The sequence below is a fragment of the Vidua chalybeata genome, chromosome Z (genome assembly GCF_026979565.1).
Source record: "Vidua chalybeata isolate OUT-0048 chromosome Z, bVidCha1 merged haplotype, whole genome shotgun sequence".
In the NCBI taxonomy this organism is placed as follows: Eukaryota; Metazoa; Chordata; class Aves; order Passeriformes; family Viduidae; genus Vidua; species Vidua chalybeata.
In genome coordinates this window covers 42,078,007-42,097,946 of record NC_071570.1, presented here as the reverse complement: position 1 = coordinate 42,097,946, position 19,940 = coordinate 42,078,007, and the positions used below count along the sequence as shown (strand labels likewise).

The 19,940-nt window shown below is 51.5% G+C and overlaps 1 protein-coding gene across 1 annotated transcript in view; it reads left to right on the top strand.

Moving 5' to 3' along the window:
- Nucleotides 1–19,940, top strand: part of CNTFR (ciliary neurotrophic factor receptor) — a 200,828-nt gene that overhangs the window by 167,361 nt on the left and 13,527 nt on the right. The window contains 3 exon segments of the mRNA XM_053932577.1: nt 11,446–11,563; nt 12,382–12,548; nt 19,579–19,742. Coding sequence (XP_053788552.1) covers nt 11,446–11,563; nt 12,382–12,548; nt 19,579–19,742 — 449 coding nt within the window.

Sequence of the window (19,940 nt, the reverse complement as noted above, 5' to 3'; positions counted from 1 at the left end):
TTGAGAGTCCAGGACTGTTTGACCTTGGAGGGAGTGAGAAAGGGAAGGAAAGAAAGAGCAGCCTTAGGCTTCCCCTTGCAGAGACCACAACACAGCCAGAAATCTCTCCCAGACCATTAGTGGGGTATCTGGGCACAGTGCCTTCCTCTCTCCTCTGCCACAGGTCTCCCAAGCATCTCCCACTGTGCTGGGCAGTGATGCTGCATGAACAGTGTGGTGTGTTCCCTAAAAAAACAGCAGTGCCCCAACCACCTGTGCATCGTTCCCATCCCAGCATCCTGGCCCCCTTATCCTGCCCAAAAAAGATTTGTGATCCTCTGGGTCACAGCTCCTTCCCTGCTGTGGTGCTTGGAGTGTGCAGGAAGGTTGCCCACCCTGGGGGAGCTCTGTGCTGGGGGTTCACACCATTCCTCAGGAAATAAATAAAACACTGATAGCAATATTTTTATATGACAATAAGTGCTTTAAGTGCTTTTTATTTCTTCTTTGTTATAAGCAAATCAGAGGATGTGTGGCAGGCTGCTGTCCTCCAAGAGGCAGGAGAGGCTGTGCTGAGCATCCAGATTATCACTGTCAGGGCAGACTTGGCAAGGATGCTGCTATTGTCACTGATCTGGTGCTGATACTCCCAGGGAAGGTGTGTTTGCTTCTGAGGTTTCATTGTTAAAAGACCATTGATAAATTACAGGGAGTCCGGAGGAAAATTGATTAAAGAATTAAAAGATACCGTATGACCTAAAGGGGAGATTAGGGGAATTCAGTGAGGTGCTTGCTGCGGAGTGGAGCTGGGGAGAGTAGGGAGGGAACAAAATGAAAACAACCTTGCAAAGGTGGTGATTAGAGCAGGTGGAAACAGTCTCTGTGAGTAACTGAATTGGTTTGTGCCTCACGTTTTGTTTTGCAAATGCTAGGCTCTCACACATGGGTGGGAAGGGCCTCCCCTAGCTGGAGCTGCCCCAGCCGCGCATGCCACAAATATCCCCTGGGGTTTGCCCTGCTGCGAGTGGGGATTTAAGCATCGAGCCAGGATGTGAGGAAGATGAACGTCATGTTCATAAAGCAAAGGGCTTTTTTTTTAGCTCAATTTCTTTACAGATGGGCTGGATAATGCGACCTCCCTTGAAGCCATCTGAGTTAAGGACACAGCTATTACTTCCAAATGAAGTACGGAGCTCTGTGACTTACATCATCCCAAGGACCTCATTGCCTTAAGAAAAGCATGAGGCCATGGTCTGATTCGGGCCTGAGGATAAAAAAACAGACATTAGTAAAGAGAGCAGTGGTATTGAGCAGTGCTGTTAGCTGAGCTGGTATTGCAGCCCAACACCTCCAGAAATGTCACACCCCTTTGTTTTCATCTGCTTGAAGGACATATTTTGGATGAGCTACAGAAACTGATGCTCTTCCTGCCTCCACCCTAAGGTACCACCAGCACAGGGGAAGATTTCAGCTTGAACTGGGAACACTTCTACTGTTAGTGATACGTCTGACTGGTATTTTCTCAAAGCCAGAGAGTGAGCAGCTAAGGACTGGTGTGAAGTCCTCATTTCCTATGATAAATTAGGCATCTTCCCAAATGCATGTCATTATTGGGCTATCATCATCCCTGAGCAGCCAGAATAGCACCACAAACCAGAGCCACCCCTGTGATGTCCATATCAGCTCCGTCCCCACCATGGCCCTGGGCTGTGATTTTGCCAGGGTGTATCATGCAGAAGCAGAGGGGGGATGAGTCAGGTGGCTTCTCTGGATGCACCAAAGGAGGCTGAATGCTGCTGGGAGCACTCTCACATATCCAGGGTGGGAACAGCATGGGGAGAAGCTCCTTCTGGTCCTGGGTCACTTGTCTACACCCACCTCCAGCATCTCCTTTGGCTCCAGCCCAGCTGTTTTGGCAAGGAGCCTGCAGTTGGTTTCCCAGCAGGACTGCAACAATGACATGAAGCTGGGCAGAGCCACCAGCATTGCAGGGGACAGGGCTCTCACACACTCACAGCTGGTCCCAGCAGCTGAGGCACAGGCACAGGCTGCAGATCAGCCCTAGAAGCAGAGCAGCATCTCACCAGGAAATCACATGGAGCAGAAGGGCAGGCCCAAGGATGTGAGTCGCTGACCAGGGGATGCTGAGTCTGCATGAGCAAACCCAAATGCAATCAGGATGGCCAAACACAGGATGAGCAAATGGCTTCTCTGCCTGTGCCCACAGCTGGTGCTCCATGTGATACAGATACCCACTTTTAAGCCCCCTGTCCTGACTGAATCCAAAGTAGAGCAGTCAGTACAGGCTCAAGGGCATCATGGGGTCTGTCTTGTGAGGGGATGGAAGAACAGACTGCAGCATATTCCTAGCAGAACATGTGGGTGAAAGGAGAGGGTGGTTTTTGATAAATGCTGGAAGAAAGGAACTTCACATGCAAAAGCCAGTACAGCTGTGAGAAGAAAGTGGGTAGGGGGTATGTCTGTTTACTAACCATTCCCATCAGCTCCTTCTGCCCAGACAGGAGAAGCCCAAAAATACTCTTCTGTGCTGCAGAGAGAGTCAGAAACCTCCTACTTCTTCCTCTCCATTTCCTATGGGGTGAGAGGCCTCTCTGCCAGCAGGTACCTCCCTCACTGGGGAAGAGAGCAGAGAAGAGGACATATCCAGATTGCATGCCAAGAGAGATGAAGAGAGAGGAGGCATTTTTGGAGAGCTGCTGCCTGTTAAAGCGAGTCCATACTCCCCCGTTGGGAGATAGCTGGTAATATTCGTGGCTAGCTTGTTGCTCAGTACATGACAAAGTGCTTATAGCTTCCCTCCAGAGGCTCCTCCTGGATAAATATATAACTTCCAGGAGTGCTGGTAGGACAGCTTTGCCAAGGATACATGGCTGTTGATGGTCCCAGTTGTGTCTGATCACACCTGGTATTTTCCCTGTTTTCTCCATCTGGAGAAAGGATGGATTGTTTTCTTGCAGCCGTTAAATAAGGTGATGGAAGGGGCAGGGGCATTGCATGGTGTAGGCTGTGTAGTGAATTTCTGCCTGGAGCTGGGAAAAGGGGAGAAGGGAGTGCTGAGTTTTCTGCTGCATGCAGTGCAGGTATGGAGGCAGGGGACCCTTGGGGTCCTTGATACCCAAAGAACCCTTGGGATCACCCTGCATTCCCCCTACACTGCCAAAAAAGGCACAGTCGTTCCTCTCAGCACACAAGGATGTTTCCTCTCTATGGCTTTTCCAGCTGAGCTCCCAAAGGAGTTTGTCAGGGGTCTGCAGGCTGCCCTGGTCAAACCTTTTACCAAGGAGAACCAAGGAAGGCAGCTACTTCTCCCTGGAGACCAGGTCTGTGATGTGCTCCCATGTGCACTGACCACAACCTCCTTGGGGTGTGGAGCAGTTTCTGGGAAACTCGTGTGTTACGTGGAAACATCTTGTGCCTGCATTGCCTTGGCATAGTGCATCCAGCCCCATGTGGAGGAGAATAGTCCCCTGGAAAGAGAAATTATTTTGGCAGGGACTGGAAAATCCCATGTATTCCATGCCCTTCATCTTTCCCAGCCATTTTAGAAGAGCATCTGGATGGGTGGGAGCTGCAGGGGCACGAAGCTCTCCTTTCCAAATCCCAGCTGTGGAAAGCCTTGAGAATGTGCAGAAACATCACATCAGCCCCCTGCTCTCCCTTCCCTGCTGTCTGGGCATGGCAGACTGGCATCCTGGAATGCTCCAGCCCTGAGCTGTAGGCAGGGATATGCTCTCCATCCCCGGAGCCTCCCAAGGCCCTGTTTGCCGGCACTTTTCCCTCGTTTGCTGCACACTCCCTTACCCCAGACTGCTCTCCAGGTCTCCAGGAGCTGGACAGGGGCGCGGCACAGTCAATCCCAGAGCAGCAGGTAACGAGGTTTGGTCATTACTGCCCGGGGATTTGTGCAAACCAGTGACCTGGCTCTGAAATGGTTTATGTTACATGCAAATCCCCTCGCAGAGGTGTTGGGGGAGGAAAGCCGGTCTCGCCGTGAACTCCCTGGGCTGATGAGCAAACCCCAGCACAGCAGAGAACTTCCTGTGCCCGGCATGCTGCTGTGCTGCCGCATCCCACCTTGCCACTGTACCCATCCCAGGGGTACCACGCTGAGCACCGTGGCCCCGGCCCCACTCCAGGGCTGGCGGTGCTACTGTTACACACAAAACAATAATCAGCTGCCGTTACGAGGATGCAGAGTAGCTGAGCTGGCTTCCCTGCTGTTGTGCCGGCTCCAAGTGGAAACAGCTGCATTTGGTTTGGTTAAATGTTTTATTTACTCACAATTATCCCAGATAACAGGTTTGCATTCATTTGTTCAATATTTAATATTGTTTCAGAGCAAAGCTGCTCTTTGGTTTCTGGTGGAGGACTGGGGCATCAGAAAGGACTTCCTGTTGTGGTGTGGTCCCAGGTGAAGGGTGCAGGTGTCCAGCATCCCTGCTGTGCATGACTCCCTAAGGCACCCAGCCTAGAATGCTGCCCCACGGGAATAAAGCCACCTCCAGGAGCACAGCTGCATTTGGAGTGCTGGTGTGCTCAGCAGGATGGGCATTTCCCTGGGACAGCAATGCTGCCAAGCACCAGCGCTGCCAGAGGGAATGGGAGCAAGAGGGTCTGTCATGGGCTTGGGATGCCAGATGGCTTCTCCTGCCTAAATCACCTTCCCATAGTATCCTGCACCTTGGGGAGCACCTCCAGCAAAGGCTGCCATTCCAGACAGTCAGCCCACCCCATGTCAGAGTTGCCAGAGCCCCTCTGCTCTTTCCTCCTTTCTCTCACAGATCAACACTGTGAGGTTTGCTTGATAATTTTCTGGAGGCTGGAGAATGGTCAGGTTTAAGGAGCAGCTCTGCTGTGCTGGAAACAGTGTGGCCTCATGCACTGCAGGATGGAGCAAACTCCAGTGAGCCTGTGATCACACTGGGAGCTTGCCCTGCCACTGGCTCCAAGTGGGATGCTCTCTTCTCTTCTCTTCTCTTCTCTTCTCTTCTCTTCTCTTCTCTTCTCTTCTTCTCTTCTCTTCTCTTCTCTTCTCTTCTCTTCTCTTCTCTTCTCTTCTCTTCTCTTCTCTTCTCTTCTCTTCTCTTCTCTTCTCTTCTCTCTCTTCTCTTCTCTTCTCTTCTCTTCTCTTCTCTTCTCTTCTCTTCTCTTCTCTCCTCTCCTCTCCTCTCCTCTCCTCTCCTCTCCTCTCCTCTCCTCTCCTCTCCTCTCCTCTCCTCTCCTCTCCTCTCCTCTCCTCTCCTCTCCTCTCCTCTCCTCTCCTCTCCTCTCCTCTCCTCTCCTCTCCTCTCCTCTCCTCTCCTCTCCTCTCCTCTCCTCTCCTCTCCTCTCCTCTCCTCTCCTCTCCTCTCCTCTCCTCTCCTCTCCTCTCCTCTCCTCTCCTCTCCTCTCCTCTCCTCTCCTCTCTCCTCTCCTCTCCTCTCCTCTCCTCTCCTCTCCTCCTCTCCCCTCCCCTCCCCTCCCCTCCCCTCCCCTCCCCTCCCCTCCCCTCCCCTCCCCTCCCCTCCCCTCCCCTCCCCTCCCCTCCCCTCCCCTCCCCTCCCCTCCCCTCCCCTCCCCTTCCCTTCCCTTCCCTTCCCTTCCCTTCCCTTCCCTTCCCTTCCCTTCCCTTCCCTTCCCTCTCTTCACCTTGCCCAAAAATTTACAGCATTGCCTCTTGCCATGCTCACTGAATTTTCTGCAAGGGAAATGAGAAAATCCATAGCTTGGTTTATGAGCCCCATTCAATGTAAAATAAGACCTTTTAGAAATTTATCTGTTGCTGAGTCCACCTTTTTCTCCAGCACCTTCTTGGGGAATAAATTCTTGCTCTTTGAGGCTGGGGAGATGGCTCTTAGATGGCAGCAGGGTGAGGGGTCTTTCGCTACAGCTGCAGGTGTCCCTGGCCCATTTTGGGAGCTACCAGGAAGGTGCTGCAGTGTTGAGTCTAGGCTAGGCTAGATGCTGGCTGAATGTGAGCAGCTCTGGTGATCAGCTGGGTTGCCTCACACTCCAGAGGGATATATCTTCAGTGTCTAATTTCAAGGGAAAGGAATGTCCCCCTGAAAATGTCCACTTGCTAAGCTTGGGGTGGCTTAGACTGAATGGGAGAGACATAAACCCTGTCTCCATCACTTGCCCAGGTCATCTAGGAGGTCAGTGAGAAACAAACCCATCTCATCCTGTGCCCCCGCACCTCTGGGTTCTCTAACTCTCTCTCAAATGAATTTTGCTGCATCAACTACAAAAAGCAAAACAAAACAAAACAAAACAAAAAGAAAAAACACAAAAGCAACACATCAAAAATGAACACCTGCTTTATCCTTCTTGAAGAAGTGGTAGTTATGAACATGATGTTCCTAGAACATAGGGAGCATCACCTGCTGTCCTCCGCACCCCTTCTCATCCTCACACTTACCCAAGAACAGACAGTCAAGGGGAAACAGAGCAAATTCAAAGCTTCACCTCCCTCCCTTTCTCAAGCAACAAAATACAGTTGCACCCAAACATTTGGGTCCATGGAAGGGACCATCCCCAGCCATAGCCATGCTGCACTCCAGTGCAGGTGGCACATGGCAGACAGATGCTCCCCTGATATACACCTGGCAGTAGAAATATGCTTTATTCATCATTGTTTTCTTTGTTGTTTCCTACCAGCCTCCTATACACAAACAGGCTTTTAGAAAAAGTGGTGTTAGATAAATAATACATCGTGTTGGCAGCCAGCCTGTGCTTAACAAAAGCATCTGTGTAGATGCGTGCGTGGACTAGCAAGGTCTGCTGCTCTTGTGCCCACATGCTCAGTGCTGGCATCTTATGCTTAGGTGGATTCTTATTGTGCTGTTCAAGCCTCTGCAACTTTGCTTTTGGTCAGCTAGGTAGCTTTCTTTTTGTATTTGTACATATCCACCACCAGTGGTGTGAAAAAAGTCATTGGATGATGATCTGGTCCTGCCGTGGGTACTTGGGGTGCAAAGAGCAGGATTTTGGCAGCAGAACAGCATTGATTGTGGGGTTGTCCCCCTGTGTAAGCCAGCACGGGGGTCCTGCCCATATGCAGGCAGGCTGTGTCACAGCTGTACCTCTAGCTCAAGCACATGCTGCTGTCATGGACCCTGGAGTTTTTGCTGGCCCAAGGCTGAGATGATGAGTTATGCAGGTGACTCCAAAAGCACACTATGGGCTCATTATCCCCCATCAGCCCAGCGCTTGAATGTGCCCCGAGTGCACCAGAAAAAATACCTCCTACAGAAGTGTTTGAGAGGCCTCTTAAAACTTTTATTGGTGCTATTTTTTGTATTCCTCCACCTGTGGAGCAAGGCATCTTTAGTACATTCAGCCCTCAGCAGGAGAGGAAAATTATAACTGATCCATTTCAGAAACCTTTAAAAGTGACCTAAAATAACTTTTCTATATATTAAAGTGTCATGATTTTAATGTCCATTATCTCATGACCTAGCAGAGCTATGAAAAGCTCTTGTAGATAATTTTTAGTGGTTTCTAAAATGGATTGGTCACGCTTTTCCCCTGTGCAGTGGGACCGAGGGTACATGGACAACTGGGCCTTAGAGATGAGGAGGGAAACAAAAATCTGGTTTTGTGCTGGTGTATCCAGAGCTGTTTCATCCCTCAGGACCACTTGTGGTGCTGTCCTCAGCTGAGCAGAAGTGCTGAAGCTGGTCAAGTGACAGCTATGTTCAAAAAGCTGGAAAGACAAAGTTAAATGGATGCAAAGCATGGGACACTCTGTGGTGGGAAAGCCAACTCCATCCCTGCCACTGGTCTTTTCAGGGATCTGCATAGATGATGACCCTGGCACCAGCTTTCACTGCTGTGGCAGACTCCAGATTTTGCTGGAGCATCTCATAGTTTGTGAGCCGTGTGCCCAGGTGGCATGTGCTCAGCCCTGAGCTCAGCTCTGAGCCTTTCTTCACCTCACCCAGAGCTTTTGTACTGATGCTGGTTTCAACCCAAGCCTCTGGGAAGCTGCCACAGCCAGGCATTAAACATGCTGGGTTTTTAGAGAGGACATCAGCAGAACACATGGGAGAAGTGGCTCACTGCCATGCAGGAGGTTAATAGACAGATTAGAGAGGGCAGGCACTGTTTGTGGCAAAAGGAAAAGAACTCTGCTTTTACAGAGTTCAGCAGCTCCATTAAGCAATACGAATGTAAATATTTGCCAGAATTAGGGAGGCTGTGTGCAGGAGCCCAGGGAGGAGTGCCCAAGTAGCTCAACCTGTTGTTCGGGCTGTTTGTGGTGTGGGGCAGGTGCTGAGAGCTGGACATCATCTGGGGGAGGATGGAGAAGGTTGGAGCAGGACACCCCACACGCAGCAGCACTGCCTAAAACCTCAGGGCAGAAAAAGCCTTTAATCCTGCACCTTTGATGGCTTTGTTTTCCTCCACTGCCTTTCTTGCTCTCTCTGTTGGCCTGATGGGCTGGCCCACCTCCAAAGACAGCATTACAGCGCGCTGGATCGATTGGAGCTTGCAATTTTATTTGCTGTCTTTAAGAGCCTTTGATGGGCAGCATGAGCTGTGCCAGCAAGTGCCTTTCCTGGGAGAGGAGGGGAGAGGAGCAAGGTTGCAGGCTCCCATAGGGAGATGAAGAACCTACCACCAGTTTGGAGAAGACACCATGGCTGGGTGGGCACTCCTGATGCAGCAAGGCAGCTGAGAAGGGGCTTGCAGCCTTAAACTCTGTGGTGCCTGGCAGTGCTGGCCATGGTCACCCATGTGGTGTCATGGTCACAGGCCCCTGTAGCATACTGCACTGGTCTCACACTCTGCCATGAACTTTCTGCCCGTCAAGGTGGAAAGTGGGGTACCTGCCTGACAAATCCCTCCTGGGATGCCTGTTGCTCTGGGACTGATGGCTCTGCAGAGATGGAGGCTGTAGGAGTGTCTGTGTGACACAGCTTGTGTCTGCCCAGAAAAAGAGGGCAAATGTTGGGCTGAGACAGGCTTCATACAGAAGCTTCCCTTTGGCTGCATCTGTGCTTGAACTCTGCATAAGGAGGGCAGATATGAGAGGATAATTTTGTCTCTCTTCCCAGTCTCTCCTTCCACCTCTGGCTTGCTAAAAGACACCAGAGGGTAAGAGGTGGAGCATGCTGACACAAAAGGTTGGGGCTGCTGTTGGGGACCAGCCTCGAAGCAGAAGGCAGCACGGCATGCTGTGGAAATGGGGCATCTTCAAAGGCTGCTGCAGAGTGGGGATCGAAGCAGGATACAGAATGTGCAGACCTCCCTCCGCCTCCCAGCAAAATTAACCTGGAGGTGTGAGCCCGCCCCAGCCTTCTCAGTGGAGGAATTAGCGCAGATCACGAAGAGCCAGATCCAGCGTCATACTGGAGACGCCGGATTATAAATTATCCTCAGATGGACTAATTGTGGCGCATAGCAGTGCAGCGTCTTGGGTCGTGCTGGTAGGGCTCGACCCTGCAGGACTCCAGGAATGCTCGAAAAAGCCTCTCCTGCTTCAGCCCGGCTTCCCGGCGACTCCCGGTTACGGGCGAAACACCTGAGCACAAGCAGCAAGTGTGCGAGTCGCCTACGGTGGCGTCCCCAGCGTCCCCAGCATTCCCAAGCAGCATTCCCAGCCCCATCCCGGTTTGCCGGATGCCGGGCGAGTGCTGTTAGCCCACAGTGCCGCCACGCGGTCACCGGTCACCCAGAGACTGTCCCCAAACCCCCTGCACCCCTTCAGCCCCTCCGGGACATCTTCCGAACCCCCCCCCCCCCCATTGCACCCAGGAAACAGCGATGCTGCCCTTGCTTCCGCCACGCCCAGGGGAGGCACGGAAGGGGTTAAGGAGCCTGCGGGGAGGAGGAAGAGGATGGGGCTGTAGCAGGGATCAGGCCCTTGTCTCTGGCTTTGCGATTAGCCATTCTGTTTTGATGTGGAGGGTCTGCTTGAATAATTTAACCGGGAGGCTCATTAACCAGGCTCTGGCCTTCGTCTGTCGGCTGAAGGCTGAAATGGCCATTAGGAGGAACACTCAGAGTGGAGCGGCGCAACGTTCCCTGCCGCCGGCCCCCTCCGTTCCCTCTCCCTCTCCTCCTTGCTCCCTGCTTCCTCACTCTTCTGCACTTGGCTCCCTTATCAACTGCTTGCGCCCTCTAAGCCCTGCCCCAGGGCCGCCGGGGGTGCACAAAGCCTGTGCCTCAGTTTCCCCTCTGCAGACCGTAGTAGCCTGTAGACTCCAGTGGCAGCTGGAGCTCATTCCCGAGAACGCTGTGCCCCCGCGTGTGTCATTCCAGTGAGAAGCCGGGCTGTGGGGCTGAAGAGGCTCTGAGGCTGCCAGGTCTGCTCAGTTTGTTTCAAACCTCCTGCTTGGAGAGAAGAGCATGTCCTGGGATATTTGCAGTGGATGGATGGGGATGAGGGCTAACAAAGGAGGGGAGAGAGGGAACACCACAGGATCAGACAGCCTTTCCAAGGGGAATCCTGATGCACATCCAGCCCAGAGGGTGTATTTTATGGCAAGGCACTGTGCCAAACTGCTGCTCTTAACAGTAAGTACAAGTGCCTGGGTACCAAGAAGAGTTGACTTCGGTGTCAGATCAGGTAAGATTTTTAACAACAAGGGTAAAATTCATCAGCCCAACGGTATCAGATCTCATTCTTCACATGCACCGTCCCTCAGCATTTTGCAGAGCTTTCCTGAAGCCCTTGCTGTGCTCCTGCAAAAAGCAGAGTGCACTGCACATGCATCCAGGAAAGCCAAGTACAGTGTGAACACATCACTGGGTTTAAAATCTTCTTGTGCCTCTAACCTCTAGGATCAGCTGATGAGGCCAGAAGAAGGCTGCTCCCACTGGGTGTTCTCATTCTGTCTCCTGTTGCCTCTGTGTCTCTTTGGAGGCAGTGTAGCAGAGACAGGAATGCTCTTCCCCATGCCAAAAGCATTAACACTGTTAGTCCTCTTGCAGAGCCGGATTTTCTCCACTGGTTTCACATTGTTCCTCCTCATCTTGCCAATGGTCCTTCTTCCTCCCTTTGGTGACCTCTGATCATTTGGAGGATCATCCCTCAATAAGTTTATCACTCCCCAGGGATGTGGCAGAGAAAGCTCTGAGCAGTGTAGATTAATGGGGTCAAGAGAGCAGCACCTCCTCCTCATCAGCAACATCTCTGTCACAGCCTTGAAGACAATTTCCCCTGGTACCTGCAAACCATCTCTATCATTCCATTCCTCATTAGAAGCAGTGAGCTGCCCAAGGAGAAGGTGAGCTTTGCACAGCCCAGCCGAACGCTAGGTGTCATGGAGGACCTCAGCAGAAGACATGGGACAAAAACCCCCAGATCTTTCCAGCATCTGATAAACACAGGCCAGGCTCCCCTTGCTAACTCTCCCCTCCCAGTCTGACAGCAGCTGGAAGTGGAGGGTCATCCCTTTGCTCAGAACTTGGTGGTGACCCCACCTCAGTGGGTAATTACCCTTTCTCTTTCCCTGGCAGCCCCCCCAAAGGAGCCAGTGCTGATGTGCCGGTCCAACAACTACCCGAAGGGTTTCTACTGCAGCTGGCACCTGCCCACTCCTACCTACATCCCCAACTCCTTCAACATCTCTGTCATGTAAGTGTCTGGGAAGAAAGGGTGCAACAGGGTGAGTTTCAGTCCCCGCAGCCTGGAGCAGGTCTCAGGTAGTGCCATGAAGTCTTGCGGCAGTCACAGTCAGGTTCTGACCTGTGCTGAGCATATGGTATCAGTATCCCAAAAATGGGCATGGGGAAGGATTTTCTGGGGACATACAAACTGGATGTTTGAGACCAGGACTTTGTGCCAAGAAAGTTTAAATTTCCTTAGAAGCGACCAGGAAAGTCCTCATTCCTCAGATCCCCTTTCCATGCTTCCCAAGACTATCCTCTCTGCACCAGTTGTCTGTAGTGATGTTGTGCCCACCAGCTTTTGGCACATTTGGCACATCCATGCTCTTTTCTGGTGTAAGCAGGTTATTGTTGGGCAGCAGCAGTGTCTCTCACTTAGAACTGGCCATGGCATGGCATCATTCCCTACCCTGAGCCAGAGTTGTGGCACAGCCCTTATACAGGCTGATGCCATGTATTATCTTCTGAGGTTTGTGTCACCATCAGGAGACCTTGTTCCTCCCATGGGAGGGTCAGACCCACACCAACCCCAGCTGGGTCCCATTCTTTCCTTGGGGCCAGCATGAGGACGTTCACTGAAGCCTCTGTGTAGGCTTGGGAGAAAACCTCATACACAGGAGCCCACACAATTTCCTGGCAGGAGGAAAGGAGTTTTTTGTCTGCAGCAAGAGTGAGTGCATGGGGACTATTGTCTTAGTGGGGATGCAGAGCTGCACAATCTGCCTCCTTCCTCCAGCAGCTTGGCTGCATCCACAGGTAACAGCTCTTCTCACCTCTGCTTTCCAGACACGGCACGAAAGACATGGTCTGTGAGAAGGATGCTGTTCCCAAAAACAGGTGTCACATCAGATACCTCCAGCTCTTCTCGACAGTGAAGTACAAGGTGACTCTGACAGTCACGAATGCTCTGGGCAAAAACTTCACCACTCTCACCTTTGACGAGTTCGCCATAGGTAATTTCCACAGCAGCAACTGGCCTCTCCAGGGTGGTGTTGGGGCTGGCTTGCTCTGCATTGCATCCATTGGGAAGATGGGGCAGGGAAGGGACTGGCTCTACAACTGGAGATTCTGCCTATGCATGGAGATGGGGTTTGAGCCACTCTGGCATCTTCCTTGTGCCTCTCCCATTCTCAGGGCCCTGCTGGCACCTGAACATCCTGGAGGAGCCAGGCAGGATGCCCACAGGCAGCTTCCATGCTGGTCACATTAGTGGCCTGGTGTCTTGTGTGGTCCCACCCCCAGTGGTCCAGATTGCCCATGGCTGCTGAGTTCTTCCCTGTTTGGGATGCTGGGGAAAAAACTGCCATGTATTAGGGCAGAGAACTATGAAAATTGTGAGGTCCAAATGGTATTGCCATTCTTACCCCTCAGAGTGTCCCTAAAGGAGAGGTTTGGTGTTTTTGCTGGAAGCAGATTTATGAGAATTAGGATTGGAAGAGAAATTAAAATATTCCATTCTCTTGTCTCCATCCTTAGTCAGGATAAAGCTCTCCTATAGTCAAGTCCCCCCAGCCCTTACTTAATATTCTCCTAAAAACCCTATTCCTCCATCTGCACCTTTTCAGAGTTCCCATCAGGACAGCAGATGCTGTGCAGTGTGGGACAGGGAGCAGTAGGCCCTGTGGACTGGGGTGTCTCAGGCTGTGCCACAGGGATGCTTCCCAACCATGTCCAGAGCCATGGCAGAGATACTCCCCTGACTGCAAAGGGCAGGCATGAACTGAGCAATCCAGTGCCAAACACAGCAAAGCAGGGAGCTTTTGCCACCATCCAAAGCCAGATAACAGCTGGTGCTGTGACATCCTCAAAGAACAGGAAAAATAGGAGAGAATGGAGTTCAGGAATACGCTGGAAAACAATTTTCTGGTTATGTGTGGCAATTATTGAACCTGAAAAACAAATTAGTGAATAATTAAAGTGCAGCCAGTGGTTGGTCTTTGCCTTTGATGTGCTACACCTCGCAGTGTGGAGAAGCTGGAAGTGCTGGAGTGCAAGAGGAGCTCCACTGCTATACCAGATTTTCCCTGTGTACCCCAAATCCTGGAAAATATCAAACAAGGCACCAGCTCTAAACAGAGCAGGGAAATAACTTCGGAGCGGGGACTGTCCTGCTATGTGTCTGCAGCCATGGTTCATACCTGAAGCTTGTGTTCATCAGTGCATTGGGAATGCCAACAACAAGGCAGGGAGCTTAGCAGGGAAGCGGTGGAATTTCAGTCACTTGGGTGCCTTTAAATGGAAATTGTTGTGTTTGTGGAAAATACACTCCTTAAAATGAAGGTAACCTCCAGCCTGCATGGCCCAGGACAGCAATTAAGCAACATTTTCCAACTTCCTTGCATTCCCTCCTGCAGGAGTTCAGGGCACCCTCTTGTAACATCTGTATCCCACCCATGCCCTGCCTAGCTTCCCAAACCTCTACTCCTCCATCCAGCACACAAGGGCACCTCCCCTGGGGAAGCACACCCAGCTGCAAGCCTCGGGCATCCCAACACCAGCACAAAGCTGGATCCAGCCCAGCAGTTTGAACTCGGCCCAGGTCTGAGGAGTGGTGAGCAGAGGCCAGCACTGCCTGGGCCAGCCCTTGGCACTGGTGTACTATTGCTGCCTCTTGCACGAGTGCCTGGAAGGGTGCAAGGTGCCCAGACATGTCTCAGCAGTGCACTGAGAGGTCACACCACCTGGCATCACCTGGTTCCAGGATGGCACTTGGGGAAGGGGTGATGGGCTGATGCCAATAGGAGAGGCCATGTCCTGCACGAGCCCACTCCCATAACCACTTCAGTATCCAGTGGCCCTGAAATCTCCATATTCTGTATGACTGTGAAATCCTCCTCCTCAGGATTTGGTACGGGTGCCATCCATCAGCACCACAGACAGGGTGGTGACAGAGTGCTGAAGCAGGCAGTCACAGGCCTAGCAGATCATTACAGCATCTGCTGCTGATGAACAACAGCCACCTAACCCAAGTGGAACTTCTCCTCGTGCCATCCTGGTGTTAAAACAAGTGCACTGCATTGCTTTGTTTTGCTAGGCAGTTTTGCCCCAGGTTGCCTGCGGTCCTCACTGAAGCTTCAGTGTCTCTTTCAGCTTTCCTCTCTGCAGCTGCAATCCAGGATTGTGTCCCAGCATGGGGAGTGCTGGAGGTGTGGCTCTAGCATCCAGTAGGTTCTCTGGGGATCTCAGCTGGCCTGATGAGCTCTCATCTGGAAGATTTTTCTGGGTTTCCTTTTGCTAAATGGAGGATGGGAAACCTATGGCTCAGGGCAATGCCGCTGCTTTGACTCACAGAAAATGCTGAGTGGGAACATTGCAGCATCTGCACATATCCTGCTAAAATGAAGAGACAGTGTCAGCCACAACTTGTGTGATGTTTCTCCAGAAATCTCTGGGCTCTGGTTGTCAGAGCCTCCCCTTAGCCTAGAGGAAAATATCATACTTTCTGCATGAAGGTTAAAGGGCAGCCACATGGCTCCAGTCTCATGCCCTGGTGGGGACAGAGCAACCCAAAGCCAAGGAGAGAGCAGTGCAGGGCAGGCAGTTCTCCCTCCCAGCACCATCTGAGCTGAGGGAAGACTCTCTTCTGGGTCAGACTCCAGCCTGGGCAAGCACAAAAACTCTCTGGGAAAGAGTGACCTCCTTTGGTTTTGCTTCTTCACTCCTTTCTCCATCTCTGAAGCTGCCAGAAGAAAATCCCTTCCCAAGCTGCTCAGAAGATGGTCTCTAATTGAGTGGAAAAAGATTGCTACTTTCTTTTGCTGTCCTGAGCCCATGCCTTGCTGGCAGTCGTGCCAGTCATTAGCAGCCAGCTGCAAAGGGTCACTCTGCATTGTCATTTTCAGTGATGACTGGAAAAGCTTTTCCAGCCCTCTGGCCCCCATCTCCTATTGGTAGGAGATGCGCACTGCCTTCCTCCTCATCTTGCTCCTGCAAATTGTTTTCATAATTACATCTTCTGCAAAAGTATTGATATTAATAAATGTGAGTATGAGGAGTCATGGAAAGCCCTACAGATACCAGGGCTCCAGCCTCAGAGAGGAGGAAAAGGGACTATAGGGAAGAGGGACTGGAGGCAGAGGAAGATGCCAGGGAGGAGTGAGGTGGTGTGTAAGAGCTGCTACCTCTTTCATGACGGCTGGAACAGCATGGCCACAAATGTCCAACTAGGATACAACCACACCTTCCTCACTTGTGTTTCAGCCCAAGAGCTGGTTTTTGCATTCCCCAGGAAAGGCAGGACAGCACCACCACACAGCAACATTGGTATCCTGCCTCAGCACCTTTCTCCTCATATAATCCTGAGGAAAAATGTGAGAAGATGCACAGCATTAAAAGGAGGAAGGCAGCCTTGGATGGGGCCTTGCAGGTGTGGATACCTTCCTCAAATGTTCTGCCCATGCTTGTGTGACCTTGAAAAGGTCATCTGATCCTTCCAACTCCAGCTCTGTGGTGATGAAGATGCAGAGCATTTCAGAGAAGCTGCATGATGCCCATGTCTGTATGAAATTCAGAGTCTTTGAGCACAGGTGTAGAGTTGTCTAAGCAGAAGGTCAGTTCAATTCATACTACTTAGGAAGGCAGAATTAAATTACCTAGACTGACATTTGGCTAAGACATTGAGTTTAATATCCCTCTGCTCATGGAAAATGCCAGGGGATATTTAATGGCCGCAAGGGATCCATTTTAGTGCTTATTGGAGAGACAGGATGGGTGACGGGCTGATCCATGCCACAGGGTCTCAGCTGCCTTTCTGAACCACCAGACATGTCTGACAAGAGCCAGGGGCGATGGATAGCTAAAGACTCACAGGTAAGCGCGAGCATGCAGCACCTTAAGGAGAAGCTGCTCCCTGATGCTCTTCTTGCACTTCAAGCCCTCGCTTAGACACAGCAGCCAAAAAACAAGTGGGAAGAGCTGTGAGTAGCCTCCTGGTCAAGTCCTCTTCCCAGGAATGTCTGATGATGCTCCCTTAGCTCTGAAGGATAATATTACATCTGGTTTTATAGCTGCTTAACCAGTACTCAGCCTAATGCCCATCATCCATTATTATTATTACTATTACTGCTTTTATTATGTTACTGCCTGCAGGCCCTTAGTGAGGACAGGGCTCTATTATGCTGGCTGATGTACAGCCAGACAGCCCCTGCCTCATGTACAAGCTGAATGGAGGCAGACAAAGGCTGGGGAAGGAGGCGCACTCGTCCCTGTCTGCAGGGTATAAAGGACTCCTTCAAGGTCACATAGAAATCAGAAAGCTGGACACAACCTGCTTCTCCTCACTCCTCAGCTGGCCCCTGTGTTTCCTGTGATGAGCACAGTAAGGTGAGGTCTGTCCTAAGAGACATAGGTTTGTCCTCTCTGGACTGGCTGCCAGAGGTATGGTCCCCTCTCCTGGCTGTTGTGTCCCCACTGCCTTGGAAGGACATGGCAGGAACAGTTTTGGCTTTGTTTTGGAGAGATTGGCCCTGCTGTGCTCTCTAGCCTGGGCAGGACTCCTGTGGATGGGGGACATATGAGGAGATACCTGGGACTTTTGGTTTTCCTGTTAACCTGCAGTGCTGTTTGAAGCTGGGAGCATCAACAGCCTTCCTCTGTGCACCAGCAACAGTGTCTAGCTCACAGGAGAGGGTCTAGGGGTCACATCCCTGCAAAATGGGCAGGTGACTCCCGCCTCAGCATCAGGGCATTTTTTTTTTTTTTTCCTGACTTCCTTTAACAGTTACAGTAGCATTTCTCATTGCTGCCCAAGCACATTTGCTATGCCCAACTGAATATAATCATGCCTTCAGGCTGGCATACTAAAAACCACGGCCAGGCCCCCTGCATTACCCCAGGGAGTATCCTAGCCCAGCACTTTCCTTCCCACTTCCTCACTGCAGAGCTGCAGTTCAGAGTCATCTGCATTCATTCAGCCAAACAGACTTTTGTTTTGCAAACCCATCCTGCTGAGCCAACGCTGGATTTATACTTTTCTGTATGCGTTTGGACTCCAAGTCCCTGTTGATGGAAGCTGATGTCCAGTCCCAACCTTGGGATTCAAAGTGAGCAAAGGAATTGTAGAGCTATCTGGAGTAGCTCAGCACAGCACAGCCCCAGCAAGTGTTCCTGCTGCTGAGGATATAGCTGTAAATGGAAAATTGTGCCCCATCCTGCTACAGAGAGGAGTCTGTGAGAGTTGGGAGGTGGCACTAGGCACCTATGGTCAGGCTTACCAGCTGACCAGCCATTGCCAGAGCCTCTGGGAGCACCCTTTGAGCCTGAAATGGCATTGGGAAGGAGGAAGCTATCCAGCCCTGCTCGCACCCACTGTGACAGAGGGAAGGTGGTGAAAGCCAGAGTGGTGGTGAAGATGATGGTGATAAAGGACTGCAGCAGGGTGTGTGCCAGGGTGCTGAGCAAGAGGAGGCTGGGGAGACAGAGAAAATGGTGGGCTATGTCTTGGGGGAAACAGGTCCCACCAAGGTAACTGGGCTGTGGCTTCATTTCAGCACCCTCTCTGCCTCACCTGCAGACAAGAAAGTGTGCTCTCAAAGCATCACAGGCTGGTTTCTTCTGAGAGGAGCAAACGGTGGCAGTGCAGGGACAGTTGCTGCAATGTCACCATCATTCTGCAGCAGGGGTGGCAGCAAGCAGTTCACATGTGACTGCACTTGCCCCAGACTGGCCACGCATCAGCACCTGATCTCATTTGAGTGAGGGAAAAATGCCCTTCACACATAAGGCAGGGCTGCAGGCAGGCTAGGTGGTGAGGGAGCAGCTCACTCACCACCACCTCCTTCCTCTCTCAAGGTAAGCAAAGCCCCTGTGAGGGCATTATTTCCCACCCACAGCAGGTGAACCCTGGAGTCAGCATGGAGAAGGCCTCTGACTGCAGGGTAGGAGCTCTGCCAGGCAGAAGGGGGCTCCCCACAGCCCCCACCATCCCTCCTCCATCATTGGGAGGGGAGTTTGATGCTGACATCTTGACAGGCTTCTGCTAAAGACAGTCAGAGCCTGGGGACCATTGTTCAATCCAGAAATTTTCAGGTCAGGAGGGATCCACTTGCCTGCATGTGGACTTGGAAGAGCGTTAAGCGCCTTCCCAGGACAGGAAGTCTCATGTACATTGCTATTCTTGGAGCACACAGAGAGCCCTCATCCACCTCTGGCACAGCTGTGTGCCTAGCTCTTGTGTGTCCAGCTCCTTCCTGACCATGATTAAAGGATAAGCATGGACGTACACAAATTTTTTTAGCTTTACTGTTGCAATTGGGAGTTTGAGCTGTCAGGATTTGATCAAGCCCTTGGCAAGGAGCAAGGACTGCTCTGCAACAGGCAGCGACATTCATCACAGCCTGTCTGTCATGAGCTTCCGGCACTCTTGAAGTAGCTGCAACATCAAAGCACATTGCACAGCCCACAGCCAATTAATATTCACCTGAAATATATGTCAGGTAGCAAGAAAATATTCCCATATCCCAAAAGCAGAGCAGGGCAGTGAGAGAGAGAGAGCTGGAGTGGAAGGTGACCAGGGCAATCCTTCCCCTTTAGTAAATACAATTTGCCAATCTTTTGAATCCTCAAAACCCTAAGCCAAGGGCCAAACTCTGCCAGATTACTGTGAGGCAAGTGGGCTTGAATGTGTATCAGACTCACAGAAATCAGCAGTTGCAAGGGGCGTGCAAGATTTTGACTTGGTGGGCTCCTCATCCTGGTCGAATTAGCCCTGTGTAGGAGGGACACTCTCTGCCCTTGCCCAGTTGTTTCCACATGTCTCCAGTGCTGTCACCTCCTTAATGGTGGTATTTTGAGCCAGGACAGCCATACCACTGACCTGGACAACAAAAGGTGATTTGCATGTAATTAATTTGGGGAAAGGATGCATGTTAGTTGGTCCTCTTGGAAAGCACATGGTGCAAAGCCCAGACAGCTTTGCCAAGGGGTATAAAGGAAGTATGCCACATGCAAAGCTTTGCCAATTCCCCCTCTTTTCTTCTCTTACAGTAAAGCCAGACCCTCCAGAGAGTGTGGTGGCAAAACCTGTGCCCAATAACCCTCGAAGACTGGAAGTGTCATGGCAAAACCCCTCATCATGGCCTGACCCTGAGTCTTTCCCACTGAAGTTCTTCCTGCGATATCGGCCTCTCATCCTGGACCAGTGGCAACATGTGAGTGATGCTGCACTGCCTGGGATGTGAGGGGGAGGGGTGAGCTGGTGACTGGGAACAAGCTGCATTATAAATAAGTGTTCAGGGACAAAAAAAAGTTTTTATTTACTGCTCAGGCAACCTGGACCCTGTTCCTCTCCTTCTCTTTCTCATTGTTTTTCTCTTCCTCTCCACCTTTTTTGTAGCTCACACTCTGCC